General features: G+C 42.2%; 1 protein-coding gene across 3 annotated transcripts in view; it reads right to left on the bottom strand.

The window, feature by feature from the left end:
* syt3 (synaptotagmin III) overlaps positions 1–20,412 on the bottom strand; it is an 83,966-nt gene that overhangs the window by 58,419 nt on the left and 5,135 nt on the right. The window contains exons 1-3 of one of the 3 annotated variants that reach the window (XM_023957341.2): positions 19,553–19,975; positions 14,315–14,619; positions 12,162–12,549 (exon numbers count right to left, since the gene is read on the bottom strand). In XM_023957341.2, coding sequence (XP_023813109.1) covers positions 12,162–12,312 — 151 coding nt within the window. In that variant the 5' untranslated portion in view covers positions 12,313–12,549; positions 14,315–14,619; positions 19,553–19,975. Of the gene's footprint in view, positions 1–12,161; positions 12,550–14,314; positions 14,620–19,552; positions 19,976–20,412 lie in introns of those variants that run through there. The other 2 variants (XM_023957343.2, XM_023957342.2) reach the window with 2 other exon arrangements.

The raw sequence follows: 20,412 nt of genomic DNA, 5'->3' as shown, positions 1-20,412 counted from the left end.
CAGTTTCTGAGACAAGGCCAAGCTGCAACGCGTCATCCACTCAGCAGAGAAGGTGATCGGCTGCCACCTCCCGTCTCTCCAGGAGCTGCACATCTCCAGGACCTGGAGGCGGGCAGCCAGGATTGTAGCCAACCCCTCTCATCCAGGACATAATCTCTTTCGGCCCCTCCCTTCTGGCAAGAGGCTCCGGTCCATCAGGACCAGGACCTCGCGCCACAAGAACAGCTTCTTCCCCACTGCAGTCAGCCTGCTGAACAGTACCCCAACTCCCCCAGGTGACCCCCCCTCCCCCCCCCGCCCACCAAAGGACTGTCGGTGCCACTTACAGGCCCCACCATCCCAGCCCATCTGTGCTCCCACTTTAATTTACCTTAATCTACTGTATATAGTGTGTTGTTGTTGTTAACTTAATTTTTAACTTATTCTTAATTGCACTGTACACCAAGTCAAATTCCTCGTTTTGTAAAGTGCGCTCTACTGAACCTGGCAATAAAACTTTTTCTGATTTCTGATTCTGATTCTGATTCTATTAATCATTGTTTTTTATTCATTCAAAATGCAATTAAATCAATATTTTATCTTTTTTCTTTTCCTTTTTCTTTTTTTTATCTCTTATATCCTTTTTTATAATCAATGTTTGAACTTCTTTTCCTTTCTATTGTCATGGTTTCAGTTTGTTGTCTTGTTTTTCGCTTTAGTTCTTGTTCTGTCTTGTTTGGTTCTGTTTCCTGTTTTATTTTGAAAGGTTTCCTGTCTTGTCATGTTTCTTGAGTTTTACTTCCTTTGGTCCCCATCTGCCCTAATCGTGTTCACCTGTGTCTTGTCTGCCCTGTCTGTATATAAGTCTTGTCTCTGCCTTCCTCCTGTGCTGGTCCATTAACTTCTGCTCATGTTGATCACGTCTTCTTGTCTGGCGTCCATGTCCCTTGCCATGCCACAGTAAGTTTTTGTTTTTAGTTTTGTCATCCTGCTCTGCAGCGCTTTTTGTTAGTTAAATAAACCCACTTGCCCTGAACCCGTTTGCCTCCCGTCTCTGCGCCTGGGTCCTACCTGCTCTCGAGCCTCCCCCCCACACGACATCTATACATCCAATGAAATTAAACTACAAATCAACAAACACAACTGATAACAAATGTCTCTAAAAAATGATGTGTATATTTGCAGAACCTTAAAAACACCAAACAAATAACAAATGCTTCCCAAATAAAGCACAAAAAAAGGAACACAAAATGTAAAACCCAAGTTAGAAATTGCAATTTGAAAAAGATACTTTTTTCAGCAGCTTTTCAAAATCAATCACCAATTCTACTCTTCTGTGGATGAAACAAAGAACTCCAGAACAATGAAGCCATTTCTCTAAGTCTCTCTCACCTTCAGTTTTAAACAAGGTCTGTGAAAATCCACCATACATTGGTCATATGAACTCAGAGACCTGCTAAAAGTGCACAATTGTAAAAGCTCTTTTATATAGACAACTGTTTGTTTGCTTAGAGCTCTAAATATAAAAAAAAATGCTTTTCTATCACCTAGACACAGATGGAGAACCATATCAACTGGATTAATAACAGGGTGGCATGTTTAGGTTTAAACTTACATCAATAGACAACATGAAGCTGTCCATCACATTTTTGACCTAAACATGTAAACACATCCTTGGCTCTGCGGTTAGGAAATGGTATTTGGGAATCTCTTTATACCAGGAGCCAGCCTGGCCATTGGAACATCGCCACAGTGCCCATCCAGACTGGGACAGCAACGGGGTCCACTTCAGAGCCGTGAGCTGCTGTGTTTAACTCCAGCTGTCCCAGCAAGGGAGACAACTGCAGCAACATCCACTGACCAAGCTGACAAGCCCTGGCAGAAAAGATCCCCACAAGAAAAACACTGGCTAAGGCAGGCTGGTCAAAAAAAAATAGTTTTGCCATTGTCTTGCAGCTCGCAGATCAAGTGGTTTAGTTTTCCAGTAATGTCAGTCAAGAATGCAAGTTCAGATTCACAATGTTCATATTCACCATATTCAACAGACATCTCCTCCAATAGCACCTTAAAAATCCTGTGCTGTTTTGCTTTGCAGCTGAGGTTGTTTACGATTTTCAGAATAAGAGTCATTATATGTCCAGAGCCAATCACTTCTGCACATAAGGCCTGCTGGTGAATGACGCAGCAGTAATGCAGACATTTTGGAAAGTCTGGGTCAGCTTTACAGTGAGTGATGAAACCTGTTTGTCTATTGATCATAGCAGGAGTCCCATCTGCAGTCACTGCTACCAGCTTTTCTAATTGTACCTTTTTCTGCACAAAAACTCCTTCACCGTGTTATACATTTCAACTCCTCTTGTAGTTGTCTGTTAGGGCAGATGTGTCAGGAGTTCTTCTCTTGTGGAAACCAAAAGCTATGCTGTACTGTTGCCGTCCACAGACTCATCACACTGGACGTTAACCACCTGCACTTTGCAAGATCCCGGTCCAGCTAATTGGCCAAGTTATCAGACATAGCTGACACTCATCTAGACATTGTAGTGGAAATTGAATGAGTTCTATTGTTCTCATCCTTAGGGACAGTGATAGCAATTATCATCATTGCTTGAATTTTTTTCATGCTATATGCAAAAGTCTTTGTCCCTTAAGGCAACAGATTACAGCCCCCCCCCCCCCCCAGGCTGCTGTCGTATTAACATTAGCTTGGAGCTCCAGAATGGACAAGAAAAAACGACGAGAATGGCTCGAGCAGGGCGTTGCTCACGGGGCGGTCGCTCGTGCCATGCGGTCGCACGTGCTCGGGCCCGCTAAATGCTACTTGTAGCTTTAATTCCTATTTGCTTTGTGCAGGTCAGCTGCGACTTCTTGTGGATGCTCTCCCTCTTTTGAGGTCTCCTTGAGAAAGTCACAGACACCTGGAATCACTCATCAGTTTTACTATTTAAAGACCCTCTCTGATGAAAATTGGGTTTTGGGTGTTTTAACATTTTTGTGGCATTTTTCTGATAACGGAGGACAAATATAATAAAAATTTAGGCTGGATAGTTCCAGTATTGCTCCCATTTTTGTTCCACAGGCAATGTTAGGAGCGAAGGTGTGAGGGGCTGTAAGTTCGCAGGAGAGAGTGTAAGCATGGATGATGGGATGTAAGGGCAGGCTTTTTGTTTTCTGTATGTTAGCATAGTATTATGGGTAATACATTATGGGTCACGTGTTATTTCCGTGGTTTATTTCATAATTCTGCTGTGATTTTAAAATGGTGAATTCGTGATACATCTGTGCAATTTTCACGTAAAGAAGCACAACTTTTCTCACTTTTTCCAACGTAAATTCACGTATGACCAGTTTTCATCTGTGGACAATGCACCAATTGTTCATAGTGGCAGTGTGACAAGGCCTTCAGCTGCTAGGCGAAAGCCGAGGAGACGAGGACCCCTGGTAGGTGCCGGGACCCGGGAGAAGGGTCTGGCGTGCCTTCCATGCAGCGCTGGACAATGCCGTGTGAGAGAACTGACCCCACCCCCAGGCTCATGGACATATGTGGAATGGTACCGGAAAGCCACAAACTTGCGTATGCATCTTTCAAGAATCATGCACAGTTGTGCACAATAATTGCATAGAAACTACACAAACTACGAAAGAACCACATAAGTCTCAACCCACCAAATTTTTTGAACAGCTCAAAACCAATTATTGCACTGTTTATATACAATGTGTTAGTGGTCAAATGAGTTGTTTTAATGCAAGAAATCTGGAGTGACATTTATGCCACCAAGATGCACACAAAATTATCTAAGTTGCAAAATGAAAGAATTAAATAGAAAGAAATTGAAAGCAATAAATAAATAAATTGAAAGCCAAGAAAAAGTATTTGAAAGCAAACATTTAATATGGTCACGTGTAACTAAGAAATTTTGTGTGCAACATGGCGGCATAAATATTACTCCATAAAGAAACACTTATGTATTACATAAATCACACACGTATCACGAAAGTCAGATATTTCATCCATGGACTGCGCAAACTGTACGGAGTGGCTGTGTGACACAGCATTCACTACAATTCATAAGAAAGACAGAAACAAATGAGCTGCAATGCTTACTATTGTAAAATAGTTACCATGTCACCAGTTGTATGGAATCGTCTTCCAAAGGAGCATTAGGACAGAACTGAATGAGGCATCATTGGGAGATGTTCGGAACGACAACAGATGCACATTGTGAACATATCTTAAAAAAAAAGGATGTCAAAGAAAGCACAGAAGCCTGAATCTAGAGAGACTCTCACCCCGACTGACCAATCTACTGGCTAAGAAAAAAACATCGACAATGAAAATTAACCTTGTAAAGCCCACTTCAAGGAATTGATAGAAAATCCTTTTTTTGTTGTATTGATTTGTTTTTTTAAAACCTTTGATGAAATCCACAAATATATTTTTTTCTTATAGATCTTATGGTTCATTGGTGATATGTTAATTTTTCGCTCACATCAGCGTTAGTTAATGATGCAAATATATTAACACGAGTGTTCAGGGGACAAAAAGCAACTTAAATACCCCCTGTCTTACATTTGATCCACAGTTTTTTAACATGGTGTAACTGTATTTTAAAATATTAATTATTAACTAATGTTGTATTATTTAAATACAGAAAAATTAAAATGAATAACAATAGATGAGTTTTTCTCACCATAAAGTTTTGAAAATTAGCAAAACCTTTCCCGTCAAGAGTTTGTGAGGTTTCATGGAAGCGGCCATTTTGAAATGAGCAGGAAAAGACCTTCTGCTGCCCCTAGTGGAATGACGATAAACTACAGGGCAGAAAACATGGACCGAGTTATATGGATTTTTAAGAAAAGTTTAGATCATGCTAATGAGATAAGAGGATATAACAAATGGTTATATTGGGTTAATAAAAAAAATAGGATTAGGTTAATTTTCTGCAAAAATCTCTGTTAAATTCTACCCAGTAATAAGCCTCAGCATGTGTGCCTTGGGTAGCAGAAGTCCAAGGATCAAGAATAAAAGGGGAGAACTCATCATGAGGGAGGTACCTCAGGCTTCTCTTTTTAGACGCACTTCTAATCAGGTCCAGTCCAAAAAGCTGCTGCTGTTTCTCCAAGTCCAGTTTGATCTACTTTGTATTATAAAACTTAGTAATTTGTAATGGGTATCTGTCATTGTTATGGTTACTCTTTCTTGTGTTAGGAGAATTATTGCAATTAGGTCTCAGCTGACTATGCTGTGAATGTGACGTCTCTTTCTCCAGTATGCTCTTGCAGAGAATAGGCCCTGGGAAGGCCTATTCTCATCTCATTACCCCGCTGCTGAGCAAACGCTTTGGATGGTCTGGTGGAGAATGTCCTGATTATTCCCCTGGCTCCTGTTTCTTTGCTGCACTTTCTTGGGCAAGTAGCCAAAGCTGTGAGCCTTTTGTTTGGGACTCTCCAGCGGCTCGGGCATGTAGTTTGTTGTAAAGTTTCCCAGGAGTTTTTTTTCTTTATTGCACCTTTCTGTTGCTCTGATGGCTAGCTCACTTCTCTCCCTGCCGCCTTGATCTTGGCCTCCAGCATTGTTCTCAATGGGGGATATGGCTCCTTCTGTCCTTAGGTGCTCCTCTAGGATCCAGTGCTCTCTGGGATCAATGCTGGCGGTTGTGTGAGCAGCTGGAGTAAGTATGTGGTGTAAAGGTTTTTTTTAACAACAATTTGGTTCATATCATAATTTGTGGTTCGCTGATACGATTCACAGTTGATATTGATTCATTTTGAACAATCCGCTTCACTTACCTAAAATTGATCCAGGACATCTTTAGCTAAGAATTCAACCAGTATGACTCAGAGAGAAATACCTGGTACTGAACAGTGCAGGTGACGTTATAGTAAAATAAACCTATCGTACCTCGATCCAATTTTCCAAGATGAATATAACTGATTCATTTCCTTTTGAAACTATTTTAGAATGGTATAGGTCGATTTGATTAAACACTTGCCTCACACAGATTGATCTGGTTGTATCGTAGGAATTTAACCGTTTCAGGTCAGTAATCGTCACACCTGAAGAAGACTAAAACAATACTTCTCATGTGTATTTTATTTAAGTTGAAACAACAGATAAAATTTTATGTTAAACTTGGCTTTCAAAAACAACTGACGTGTAGCTGAATTGAGTAATTTAAAGAACCATTCCGATTTTGATGATGGAGGACATATATAAAGAAAATTAATCTTAAAATTGCAAGTTGAGTTTTCTTTATTCAAATTGTTGTGAGTCAGGAACAGACCAAAAAATGCAGTTTGAAAAGGATCGTATTTGTGACGTAGAAAATACACTGGATGGGCCACAAGCTTCATACTCAGCTGCATTCTGATGGATCCACTTGCAGACAAATAGATCCATGTACGTCTTTGTTTTCCTCGTCTGAGCTGGAATCTGGTTGTAAACTGTACGGCTGGATAGCTCCAATATTGCTCGCCATATTTGTTGCACCGCTAATTTTAAGTTGGGGGTGTAAGAGGCTGTAAGCTAGCGGGAGTGTGTGTAAACTCTTGGGTGACTGGAATTATGGGTGGGCTTGCTCCGCATCCACAGTCCCGCCCAGAACTCCGAGGCTAATTTCTAATGAACTCTGGCCGCTCTGCAGAAACTATGTCCCATGAAAAAAAGAGGTTTTTTGAATTTGGCTAAAAACGGCAGTCTTAATTAATTACCACTGGTAATGCTTTAAAAATAGATCAAAAGATTATTGGAGTGAGTCTTTAATCATAACTTCAATGTATTATATCTATATTTTCAGCAATCATCATAAATTGATTCATCTCGCTGTGTTCTCTGCCACAGGAGAACGAAATGCAATTTATTCTTGTTTAGATGGGTTAAATGCTGATGTGGAGTCATCCCAAAAAAAAAACAAATGCACTTTAGCAACAAGCCTGAGGAGCTGTAGTCCACGACTGCCAACATTCCCTAAGTAAAAAACACACCACAGCAATAGTAGGAATAACAAGCGGAAGTGGCAGCATTTGCAACGATACCTCCAATTTCTCCTTCTCTATCAGCCTTTAACAACAATCTGGCGTTTTGACCCAGAAAAACAAGTTGCACTAGTAAATGCAAGTGACTCATTTTTTTTCCAGAGGGTAAACCTGCACCTTTTGAAAATACAATTTCATTTCTTAAAGATTTTAGTTTTCATGCAGCACTCCAGTCTTTTAGGAGATTTGTGTCTATTAATTGCAACTTAGAGTGGACTGTGTTTCGTTTGTCAGCATGTTGTCATGTATTTAAATACCAGACAAGTTTGAATGCCAACGTTAGAGAAGACATAAATGGATCGCACCAGTCAAAGCATAAAAATGTGTGAAAACAGTGTCAAAAATAAAGAAAGAAGGATTTACAGTTTCAGATCATCATATGCCTGAATAAAAAAATCCTTTACCCAGCTTTCTGCCTGACAGATCTACAGTGTCATCACAATTGTTTTTTTTGCCACCAGCATGACAGCCTCATCTGTATGCGTCTGGCATTCATGCATTAACACATTATGCTTATGCCAAACAAGTCAGCAGTAAACCACTGCGCGGTGAACAACCAGACACCCACTTAAAACTCAGGCAACATCAGCATCGTTCCTACAAATCGCACATGATGAAGAAGGAGAGGGAGCCTGCCGTAAAAGCTCACGTCTCACATTTGAATTCTGAGCTGATAATGCAAGCGGAGAGTAATGTGTTGGAGGTTCCACAGGAGGAAGAAGAGAAAAGGTGGAGACAAGGCAAACAATTGAAAAGAAGCCTTGGTACGGTGTTATCCCGGCATTTCCTGCGATTTATGAGCTTTAAGAATTGTGTTTGTGAAGAAAAGGTGTGTGTGTGTGGGGGGGGGGGGGGGGGGGGGGGTCCAATGTGGCAGCCGGGTAAGGGAGGGGAGGGGGGGACTCATCCAAATGAAAAAGTGTTCAGAATAAAGGAAAAGTGCAGTTTCAGCACCAGAATGCTGGACAGCTCCTGTTAAGGGGAGGCAGAGATGAAGGAAAGCTGACAAGCCCTGCAACTGCCCAGCGTCAGAAGCCCTTATAAATACTGCAATGAATATTTATAGACAAATAGACTAAATATACAATGAATATTTATTTTTATCCTGGACCATTTGAAGTCTTTTTTATTAATAGCCTCTCTTGGTGTGATGACTGGCTTGGCAAAAAGGACCAATCGGAGCCCACATTGAATTAAGTCCCAGAGCCCTGAGCATAAATATTCATGGGTTGTAAGTAGACCAAGAACACTTGTTACGATTCTGCGTGCAGATTTTGCAGGCTGTGTTCTCTTGTTCTCCTTAAAGCATTGAAGTGAAATTTGTGCCTTTTGCCCTTTTGGGTACCTTCCAGACCACAAGGCCACAAATTGGAAATCCTTCCAGTGTGCAGGCAGGCCGGCCGGCCATCAGCGCTGCTCAGAGTGCCACTCTGTTACTGTCAGAGAGCATGTTTTCCTAACTCCACAGCAAAAACATCCTTCTTCTTAACCCTTTCCTCACGGATGGGTTTTATTCTGAAGTGAGCAAACAAAAAGATCCACATGATGACAGAGTGGAAGCAAATGAGTGAAACCAAGACACATCCTTCAGGCCTTTATCACCGGAATTTGGTTGTCCCTTCCCCGTCTCCTCTGTGGAATCCCCACTATCGTTTTCCGTTCCTTGCTGTCATCTGCACGCCGCCTGCCTCTCCTCAGCATCTGCCTCTGTTTGCCACCCGTTACCTTCTCTCCCTCTACTTCCTTGTGTTCTTTTTTTTTGGTGAATTATTCATCAGTCTGTGTATGTCATTAATCAGCACTTGTTCAAAAATATGGCAGAGAGGCCGTGGGGGTGGGGTGGGGGGGGATGGGAGCGGCGACATCGATCTGTCTTGGCAGAGAACAAGACAGGGCGTGAATTGAGGAAGAAGGGGATGTAAAAGCGAGGTGAAGGCGACCATGAGCAGAGCGGAAGAGAAGCGTGATGGAAAGAAAATAGGAAATAAGAATAAAAGCAGTGAAGTGGAATAAAGGGGAAAAAAACAATCCAAGAAGAATAGACTTCAAGGTTGAGATAAACAGAGGCAGAAAACAGATTGTTGCACATGTTGAAACAGACACATAAGCTTACTGGGTCAGTTCCACTGAGGTGGGCTTGAGCAGTCGATACAACTTTCACGGCATGGGTGAGAAAGCAGAAACCAAACAGACAATGATGGAGAGAGGAGGAATTGGGGCAGCAGAACGAAAGGAAGACAATGATTTGTAGCAAAACCTGAGAAGGGCAGGAGCCTGTGGATGCATTGATCTATAGGAGAAAAAAGAAAGCGGCCAGGCAGACAAGGAGATTGTTGTTGGATGGTAGATCACGGTGCACCGATAAGACCCTTGTGATCAAACGTGTGCGGTGACTGTCAAGGACCAAACCACTCTCCTCCATTTGTCTCTGTTTAGGGCGGTCTCGTCACCTTACTGAGCACTGATCCTGTCAATGATCCATCACTAATCCACAAAGCATAAAAAGCAAGTCAGCAGGCGGTTAGGTGTGTGGGTGGAAAGCCCTCTGAAGTGCGCCACGAAGAGCGACCGAGACCCCCTGTCAATCAGCTACTGATGCAACCACACTGGGAGTCATACACTGCTCCGCATCAAACACATCTCCGTTGCTTACACAAGCCTTTCGCTGACAGCTTTTGGCAGTCCCGGCCCCTCTGAGGGATCCCGGTATTCAATCGGAAAACGCAGAAAAATCACAGCTGGTAAGATGAGGGGGGGCCAGCGCCTAAAACCAAAGCATGACATTTCTTCACAGAGCCGTCCAAATCCCCAGGGACAAGATGCAGACAATCCAGGCTAATCTACACTGAGCCACGCGTGCACGCTAATCTGCATGGCAATCCCCAAACCCTCACACGAAACAGAGTCAATAGTTTAGCCGGATACAGCTATTTGGATTGGTAATATATGTTTGTCCATATATTTAACTCTAACTCTGAGTTTCTTCTGGGTATCATAAAGTAAATGGCACGACTTGTAGGGTAGCCATTTCAATCTAGCACATGAATATTTCATGCTTTGTTGTTCAGAGAGCGGAGCACCTCTGACAACCAAACACAAGACTCCCTCTGCAAATTTGCCTGCCGCTTGTGATCAAATTATTGCTTCAATGTTGAACAACAAGCAGAAAAACAAACCAGACCTCAATCAAGCTTTACTGCTTTTTTGGGGGGATAATTATTCTTATCGTTCTTTTTTTCAAAGTTTAAAAATTGTCTGCAAACATCACGTCTCTCCCTCAGGAGGACATGCTCTTTCTCTATGTATTCATTTGAAAGAATAACTGTGGTTTCATTTAAATATTTGGATTCTAATCAATCAAACTCACACAGTTAAACAACTTCTTGCTAAAATGTCTAAATCACATCCAGGACGTTTAGAGATCGGAAAAGCTTTTTAGTTTAAGACAAAACTAAAAAGCCCTGTCACAAAGCTCTATAAAAGCAAATCAAGTTAAGCAATTAGAAAAGATTTTCCACAGATTTTTAAAAACATCAGGAGTGAATGAAATCATCAGTGAAGCGAGGCGCCATACATGAAAGACCCACTCCGATGAAAATGGTGATTTAACGTGTTCTTGTGACATTTTTCTGATGATGGAAGATGTTTACTAAGAAAACTAAGCCTAAATTTTCCTTTTTTTAATCAGTATTTCTTTATTCAAATAACTGTAAATCAGCAGTAGACAAAAAAAAGGATTTCTTTTGTCTCAGCTGGATCAAAACTCCTCAAAACACTTTGGAAATAGATCTAAAAATGATCAGAGTGGGTCTTTAGAAACTCAAAACATTAAAAGCAACAGCTAAAGGGCTAAAACAATAAAAAAGTAAAATAATTAACCCTTGTGTTATCTTAGATGACCCCACCCTTATATTGACGTGTTCTCCCTGCTATGACAAATGTGGATAAAGGTGGAAAGCTTTTATCTGGGAGGTTCAAAAATCATTGAAGAGAATAGGTTCAGCGCACTAGTGGGTCTAGATGACCCCACTCCCAATGGTAAAGTGCCTCGGATAGCACAAGGGTTACCATAGTAAAATAAGAAGACTGATAAAAGCAAAGGTGAAAACAAGTCTCATGATGTGTCGAAGACCTGACTATAAAAATGAATTTTGAGACTTTGTTCAAAGATGGAGAGTGAAGATGCCTTCAGAACGCTCAGTGGGAACAAGCTCCACAGCTTCAGGGCTCAGATGGAAAACGCTTGTTCCCCTTTGAGCTTCCTCTTGGACCTTGTTTCCTCTAAGAAAAGCTGATTAGCTGACCTGAGATACTGGTTTAGGGTGTATGAGGAGAAAAGGTGGGTGCAAGATATAAAGATTTAAAAACAAATAAAAGAAAATGAGCTTTAACATTCACAGGCAGGATTGGGTGTTCTGCACTCTGACCAGAACACCAGCAGCAGCATTCTTGGAGTTGGAGACACAAAAGAGATGCCTCAGGGTTCGAATGGTGTGTTGGATTTTTAAAGTGAACAGGAAACACTCATTTAATTTCTCACACGTGGGCCTACGTTTCTTTTTTGGACGCTGGGATTCAGGCTGCCTGTGGAAACTGTGATGGTTTAAGTAAGAGCTCAAAAGTTTTTGGGAAGAACGAAGCTGAAATGCTGCACAGTAGATATTGAAGGAGCTCAGAGAACAACTGGCCTGTTTGTGTTTGCTTTTTTTTTTTTTTTTACTGAAAACATTTGTGATGAACAGACGCACAGCTACAACCCTTCATGGCGGCTGCCCTGCTTCTTCCTCACCACTCATGTCATCGCTGTGCCGACATCTCAAGCTTAACATAGGGTTGAGGAGGGGCCAAAAAACTTTTTATCCACATTGTGCGTTTGTAATTTCACATCTGAGCTGTTGGTTTTGGTTAAAAAGGAGCAAGAGACACGCTGCATGTTTGCTTTTGTCTTTGAAACTAGATTGTCTAAACATCACAACAGTTTTAGTCAGTCCTTTACAACATATTTACTGTGAAAATTCTGCTTTATTTGGAATATGCAGAACAAAATTTGAACTATATAGCTTGCATGAGCTTTCCCACTGTGGCTTCTAATTTTACACACTTAAAAAAAAACGTTGTTTTTCAAAGGATTCATTAGAAGCTGCAGTTACCTGTGTCCACCCGACTGCTGCGACCTCCCAGCAGGTACCTGAACTCCTGGCAGCGTTCACTCTGGCTGTAACCCTTCGGGGAGTTGAGGCACAGCTCTTCCACAAACATCAGCGCCTTCTTACACAGGTCTTCTTCCCAGTCCCCCGACATGCTCCAATCTGCATCGCACTCTCACCAGCAGTCAGCCAATGACAGCGCAGCCAACGCCGCCCTCACCTATCGGACGGCACCTGGGAAAGAGCTTTGCTGGCCCATCCACCTTTTACAGGTCTTGAAGTGGGAATAGGAGGCAGCTGGTGGAGGACGAACAGGGGAAGCTTGGTGGAAGTCCTGGTCTGGATCACAGAGACCTGACTGACATGTCCGTCAACTCCCCTCTCACTTTCACTAAAAGAAATGAAAGGAGAAAACTGTGAACAAGAGCCAAAGGCATAAAAGTGAAAACATTTCTGCCATAGGTCACATTAAGTGACAACAAAGAAGCGAAAACACTTTTTAGACCCCCCTGTCTGTGGTGCATTGGAGTGTGTAGACAGAAAACTTAAATTGGTCAGACATTTCTATGTTTTTGCAGATAACACTGAGATAAAAGAATCTCACTTTATGACACAATCATGCATCATGGATCATGGATCAGCATCATGGATCAAAACAGTGAACTTGTATCAAGCACATGCTAAATATATCTTGTTATTCAACATAAGATTATTTTCCTGTCATTTAAAAAAATCTATTAAACAATTGTATCCAAATGTAACAAACTTAATATCGACAAGGCAGAAATTTTTTTGTTTAAAAACCCACTCCAATGAAAATTATGTTTGGAAGACATAAATAAAGAAAGCTAAGCTTGAAATTGCCTTTTTGAGTATTTCTTTATTCAAATTATTGTGAATCCTGAGCAGAGGACTTTATTTTATTTTATTATTTGTGATGTAGAAAATATACTGGGCCACAAGCTCCCTTCTCTGAGCTCTCAGCAACAGCAAGGGGATGGGGGGGCGGGGTTGCTCTGTGCCAATAGTCCCACACAGAACTTAGAGATACTGCTCTGCAGAAACTATGTCCTACAAAACGACACAAAATTTTTTATTTCATTTTTTTTGTAATTTAGGCTAAAAACGGCCTAATCTGTAAATAGATCAAAAGATGATTGGATTGGATCTTTAAGAGAAGATAATAATACTTTTCTAAATCAAATATTTTTGATCATAAAGACTTTATGCAAATTTTACAAAATATTAAGTTTTTAAAAGACTAATTGATGACTTTATCCTTATTTTAACCGTTTATAAAACAGTTGTGCAACTTTTGGAATGGCTAAACAACATTTTCTATCTGCTTTAGAAAAACAAAAGGTTTTATTGTGACCAAAGTCATATTTCTAAATAAAGGAATCTAAATGAGACAAATGTACCGTAATCCCCTTAAGCAGACATGTTGATCAATAGAAGACGTTTTTCTGTACTGAAGAGGATTTGATGCTGTTTTTGCAAAGGTCTGACATCCCTTCTGTCACCACCACATGCCTGAGAGTCCTTCCTTTCTGTGTTTTTAATTTGACATCAAATATTAATCTCAAAAACCAACAACATCAAAGCCAGTGTACAGTTCTGGATGTCTTTTTGAACAGGCCAAATGTTGCTGTTTCAGTAGATTCAACACAGTACTTTGTGCCAAAATTCGCTGTAAATGTGGACAGAGCTGTGCTTGTCCTTGACATTAGGTTTAATTCAATTACAAGCGGAACATTAATAAACTGAAAATAAATAAAATGTGTAAAACTTTCAGTGAATTCACCTTTTTTACCTAACCCACTGAATTTCACAGCCAAACATGAAGTGAACCTTCACTCACGAGGCAGCTGCAGAATGCATTATACTAGAACCTGCTGCATTGAATTTACAGAGTAATTTAGATATGTTACAAGATTATTGAGGATCATTGATTTATTCTTAAGTGCACATTCAAACCGGGAACAGTTAGAGGATAAGATTAACAGACAAACGCTTTGTTTCCCTTTAGTATAACAGCTCGTGTCTTTTATGCATGTCATCCCACAAGTGCTTAAAAAAAGAGGTTGTTGCACTAACAGAAACACTCTAATTAAAGCTTATTGCAAGCTTGGAAAATGTCACAGAGTTTTGTTTACCTTTGCTGACCTCAACTGTTGAGGATCTGCATCGTGCTGAATTTGCGAGCCAGGGCCGAGTCACTCTGCATGAGATATTTTCCTTGCAAATGGATTTGGCTGGGGAACAGGGTGCTATCCCCGCAGTGCATGCATAAACCTTCAGCTTGTTATTTTCCTAATAGTTCCAAGATCATAAATGGATGCCTGCAGATGAGTATTTTTCTCTATCGCTTCACCACAAGCTGAAGTCTGACTCATTTAGCTTCTGCTGGAGGAAGGGGAAACGCCTCTGAAGATTCTTCATCAAAGCTCTCCAGCATCACCTGAAAAGAAACAAAGCAGAAAGAAAACAAAAGTGATTATTAGAAAAAATTGCAAGGACGCTTGTAATGTGACAGCGATTCCAGAGGATTTGCAGCATCTCGCAAGCCTGATGCATAGAAGTGTGTTTCCAACATGTGAGCTTTTCTAGCACTTTTTCTCCAGGAGATGCTTGCTTTCTTTAGCTCATTCTCTTTAGTTTTGATCCCATTCTGTCAAAACAAAAACAGGTCAATGCCCAAATTCCGGTTTCTCACGCTCTGCGGGTCTCGGGGGGCTCTGACTGAAGGGAATGTAGGCAAACTTCTGTCTGGTAAAACAGATCTGCTGCATCACTCTCTCAAACAAAGGGGAAAATCTGGAGAATCAATCACTGGTCAGCTCCTTTTCCTCTCAGCCGATTCGTTCTTGGACAGCGGCTGACCTGTTCCTTGACCAAGGCGCCTCTTCAGGCCGAGGAGGGACTATTGATCATCTGACGTATGTTTTTCTGGAAGATGTCACTGTCAGTCTTTGAGCGGCACCCCGCCTTGTAAAGTGCTCCTTATGAATCCATCTGTCTTCCAGCTTTCAATCAATCACCGCATTAGCCAGTGACATATTTCACTCCCCACAAGGTCCGAAACAAAAAGTGATTCTATTCCATTTCTACTTTTCTGTCTTTTTTTTGCTCAGACCTCCTTTCAGAAACAGATTCTAGGATAGAATTATCTGGCAGCCTATTTATCTTTCTGTCTTTTGGCCCAACTTTCTACAACATTTGAACAGAAAAGATGGACTGAACGTTTCTACCGAACTACCAAGAAATGTTGCTGCTCTCCATAGAAATGAGACTTCTTTTCAAGTTCTACTGGATTCTAGGCCCTTTTAAAGCTAAAACATTTACTATTTGTTTTTATTATTGTGAACTTGAGCATTTTCACAAACCAAGCTGAGTTTTGCAGTGATCAGAAGTTGCTGGAAATCCTGACTAGAGGAAGGAGACTGCAAATTGATAGCTGAAGAACTTGCATGTTAAAAGTGACTTTTAATGCTTAACATACCTTGGTTTTATCTTTTTGTCTTTTACCTGATTTTAATTTTACTTTAGCGTTGGCTGTAAAACTCATTAAAAATAAAGTTTTGTTTGATTTTGATTAAGGACGTCTCAATGCTCAGTTTAAAACCAAACTGTTTGTTACACCGTTGAACCAAATCGTGGTAAAAACGAACATACCAGTACGTTTATATCGAAATTTTTACATATGTGTTGTGCTAAATTTAAGGATTTATTATTTGTTGTTTTATTACATGACACCAGGCTTAGACTTTGCCAACTGAAAGGTTTTTCTTCTTTTTTTCTTGCTTCTTTGCAAATGAAAGAAAAACAGTTTTTCTGATTTTTGATTAATTATTTTTTTGTTTTTGTTTTGGAATACACAACAACAACAAAAATTTATTAAATAAACAAACTATATAATTATTTATCGAACCAAAACAAAACCATGACCCAGAAATCTAAGTTTAAACCAAATTTTGGGGAAAGTGAATCATCCCTAATTTTGATTCAAATGCTCAAAATCAAGCTGAGGATTTTAATCACATACTGAAAACCAAAAGAGAATTAGGAAAAAAGAGGATTTGGATATAAATTGAGGAGAGAAAAAAGACTTTTAGTTAAAAAAAAACATTAGTTTGACAATTTCCAGCCAAATATTTAAGGAAAAGTGTCGAGAATGATTTCAGAAACGCTGGACACTTTAAAGCATGCGTTCCTGCTGCTCCTCTGACTGCTGCTCCGTCTGGGATCGATGCTCTCAGCGAAAGAACGCGCCACAACACAGACCTGAGAGGTCAGAGCACGGCCGAGCTGAGGAGACAGGACGGCGTGCAAGGTCAAAGTCTAATCACGTCACGGCGGTGAAGAATCAGGCCTGTCCAATCCCCAAAACAGAAAGAGGATGAAGGCCTGATAGGTCTCCAGCCGTGGAGGAGCAGGAGGGGGGAGTTAAATCTGAACCCCAAATGAGGAAAGGAATGCACATCCTAAGCTTGTGCCCTGAGCAACACTAACCTCCGTCTGCTTGTTTACTGGCATCCGATCTGTGACCTGTTTGTCATCGAACCCACAGCTAAACTGACGCGTTTGAAGCAGAGGAAACATTTAACAGAAGGTGCAGACACAGGTATACAAATCACAGTCCAGACAACTGACTGAAAATTCCCAAGGACACACCCCCTCAACCACCATGCTTATAGATGAACCAGATTTGAACTAATATTCATCCAGTCGGAACTCCAGACGAGCAGTTTTCCTCCTCACCAGTGAACCTGAGATGGATTTCAAGAAAAAGATTCCTCCGCACGTAATTTGATGTTAGAGAGCGTGACGTGAACCTCCAGCATGTGTCTGGAAGAAAGATCTCACATCTGAGATGGATCCAAAGATAAGGAAAGGCATGTGGACCTGCTGAATTCGAAGCACTCCTTTTTATCATTCTGTGATTTCAGCCCAGTTCTGCATTTGTCAACATATCCAATAACACAAATCTCATATGAGCCTTCCACAGATTTAGTTTGCAGCTGATTGAATCAATTTTATCAACAGTGGCAAGAGCGAAAGGAAAAGCTCTGAGATTTTCCGTGAATGTAATTTGTGAGTTCAGCTCCCAATCAGGGATGTTTCATATCAGATCTGTGTTTGCTGTTCATCCACGTCTCTTCCTGCCGCCTCCAGCTGACCTCAACTCCTTTTATGAAGCGCAGAGACAGGAAAATGACTGTTTACTGCTAAAATGGGTAATTATTTTAAGGGGAGAACATGAGCACCTTCATAATTAGAGAACTGAAAACAGTCAGACGCCTTTCTGTGTCAGAACATAATGCTTCCACAAACAAAAGGAGACTAATCCATTGGTTTTACTTAACAGGATGTTTGAGGCAGATCTGAGTGAACCTGTCTCTGGTCCTTTCGACTATCTCACTCCTGCTTTTGTTTTCTTCTGTACCTAGAAGTCCTATGTAATTGCCTTTTGCTCTGTAGGACTTGTTCGTTTTTATGTTTTTTTAGGTTTGCAAATGTGCTGAAAGACTTAGTAAAAATTGTATTTTTGGCATTTTTGTGGCCTTTTTCTCATGATGGAGGACATGTGTTAACATTAACATTATATTTCTGAGTATTTCTCTATTCAAATCATTATGAATCAGGAGCAGACAAAAAAAGACATTTGAAAGGCTTGTATTTGCTACGTAGAAACCACAATTGTGGGGCCAAAAGCTCCATGCTCCGCTCCATTCTGATGCATCCATTTACGGACAAATAGATCCATGTACGTCTTTGTTTTCCTTTGCCGATTTGGTATCTGGCTAAAAACTGTACGTCCACATAGCTTAGATAGTGCCCCCCATTGTTGTTGCAGCGGTTATGTTAGTTTTCGGGCTGTATGTAACGTGTAAACAAAGGGATGATGGGAAATGAGCACCAACGGCCACGCCCACAACTCAGACGTGAATTTCTAAAGAACTCCTGCCGCTCTGCAGATACTACATTCAAGAAATCGACTCAAGTTTTTGAATTTGGCTAAAAATGGCATAATTATAATACAAATAAAACCAGAGCTTTGAAATAGTTTAAAAGACGATTGGAGTGGGACTTCATTTGTTTTCACAGGACCGTATTTGTGTCAGTTTACACGTTAGCTGCATTTCCTGTGAAAGCGTGTCATTTCCAGTCTGTTGAACTGTGGCTCTGCCCTGTGAGCTCCTCCTCCTCACTCTTTGATGCCGTCTGCTCTGCTTTACCCTGCTGGGCAGCATCATGTTGTGTGCCACCTCAAATCGATGCTCTCGTGTACCCTCAGATCAGCCACTGTTCATCGGGGGCCATCACTGATCCTCAGAGGTCATGACCTGCTCCACCATCGCTGTCAGGTAATGCATGGTGTCTTTTTAAGGCTGCAGCGATGTCTGCTATCATCACTCCTTTGCCCTTGTTCATCCGTGACAGATTGATGCGGTAGGCTTAGAGAACAGAGCCGCAACGACACTCGTTTTGGTTAGTCCACCATGTTTCACCGGGACAGAGATGGCGCCAGAGGAGGCCACGATTGAGCGCAGGGATATAAATGTTATTGACTGGAGGTAATAGCTTTGCTGAGCCGGAGCCTCGAGGTGCTTCAGAATCAGTCTGTCTCATAATAGGTCTCGGACACCTTTTCAGGAAATAAATAACATAAGGTGGGCATTAGTGTGAACACAGTTCTGTGACACTGTCACCTCCTATCTTCACCTTTTTCTATCTGGAGTTCACACCTTTGAAAGGTCGCTGCAGAGGCTCTCGCAGCTCACCTCTGTGGAGCTGCAAGTGTCTAAATTATCCATATCGTGGGACACCAGTAGGCAGACACCCGCCTCACCAACAGGATCTCCAGGAAGGGACCTGTATCCACGCACGCGCACAGGGCCGCTCTGTGAGTCAGGGAGTCTCACTTGTTCTCCTGACCGCTTCCAGAGCTCTTCTCTGGTGGGACCAAAGCGCTACTGTGGCTTTGATGGTAAGCGGGGGCAGTGAGCGGGGTGGGTGGGAGGAATTACGCACGTCTTACACACGCCAACCTATTTGTGTGTGCCCTCAGCGTGCTCGTGCGCGTGCGCCGCCGGGTCTCTTCGTCTTCTACCTGCCTGCCACCATTTCCATTGAAGGAGGTGAGCAGAGCTGTCACTAATGCTGTGAAACAGCAGCCTCGCGCGCGCGGTCTGCCTCCACATCCTGCTCCCGAACTGAAGCAATGGCAGAATGCAACACAGAGGAGCACTGGGGGGGGGGGGGGGGGGGGGGGCAGTGCATGTAATATTGATGGAGAACAGCCACTCGCTGTGAGGTTGAAGCATCTTCAGCGGTGCGAGATGCGCATCAAAGCAGGGCTGCTGAAAATGACAGAACAGAAATCCTCCTACCTCTGCGCCGCAGAAACACTGTCCTCCTCCTTCCTGAGCTGCTCCGATTTACGAGCTCCTGCTTCTGTCAGATGCGACGCTTGGAAAGGAGCATTCCGCGCCGTTTCCACTCAGTCCAGCCCCCTCTCTTCCCTGTCCTCTCCCCAAGACGCACCGACCCCGCAGCCAGGATAGCAGACTGAGAGGGAGAAATGGGCAATATGGTATCTCCCTCCCCTCCGTCAACCTCCTGTCTCCCCTGATCTTTTCTTCTATTTTCCTCCTTTGCTCGTGTTTTTCCGGCTCGCTCCTCCCTCTCGCTGCCTATCCTCCTTTCCCTCCCTGTGCTCTGAATACTAATATTCTGTCTCTCCTCCCTGCCTGCACAGTCCGGCCAGTGCTAAAGACTCACTGATGTATGTGGGGCGTGTGCAGGGAGTGTGTGTGACAGGCAGGGAGGTGTTGGTGGGGTGGGGGCCCGGAAGTCAGCCTCCAGGAGCCTGCAGGGTGCATGGGTGGATTGGAAAGCCCTGGATCGTGTTTGGTCTCATTAGAGCTGTGATTAGATAATAATCCTCCCGCAGATGTCCCTGGGGGGTTGATGGGGTGTTGGTAGACCATTTCATGGCAGCATCAGTGGGGTGGAGCATGGCGGGAGGGTGTTACTTGGATGTCAGGTGGTGAACAGCATGGAGGGTCACTGTCAAGGGGTCTCAGATAAATGAAGGACATGTCTTTGCTTGTTTGGTTTGTGCTGCTCCTTCTCCTTGGAAACCTCAAACTGAAGAGCATAAAGCCTTGAGAGGCCCTGATCTGGTTAGAGGCAGACATGGTATTACCAGAGTCGTGATTCAATTTTTATGTTCCTGCAGGCTTTTAAA

This window comes from Oryzias latipes, chromosome 8 (assembly GCF_053564925.1).
Source record: "Oryzias latipes strain Hd-rR chromosome 8, Olatipes_Hd-rR_3.1".
Lineage (NCBI taxonomy): Eukaryota > Metazoa > Chordata > Actinopteri > Beloniformes > Adrianichthyidae > Oryzias > Oryzias latipes.
This window is presented reverse-complemented; position numbering and strand designations above follow the sequence as displayed.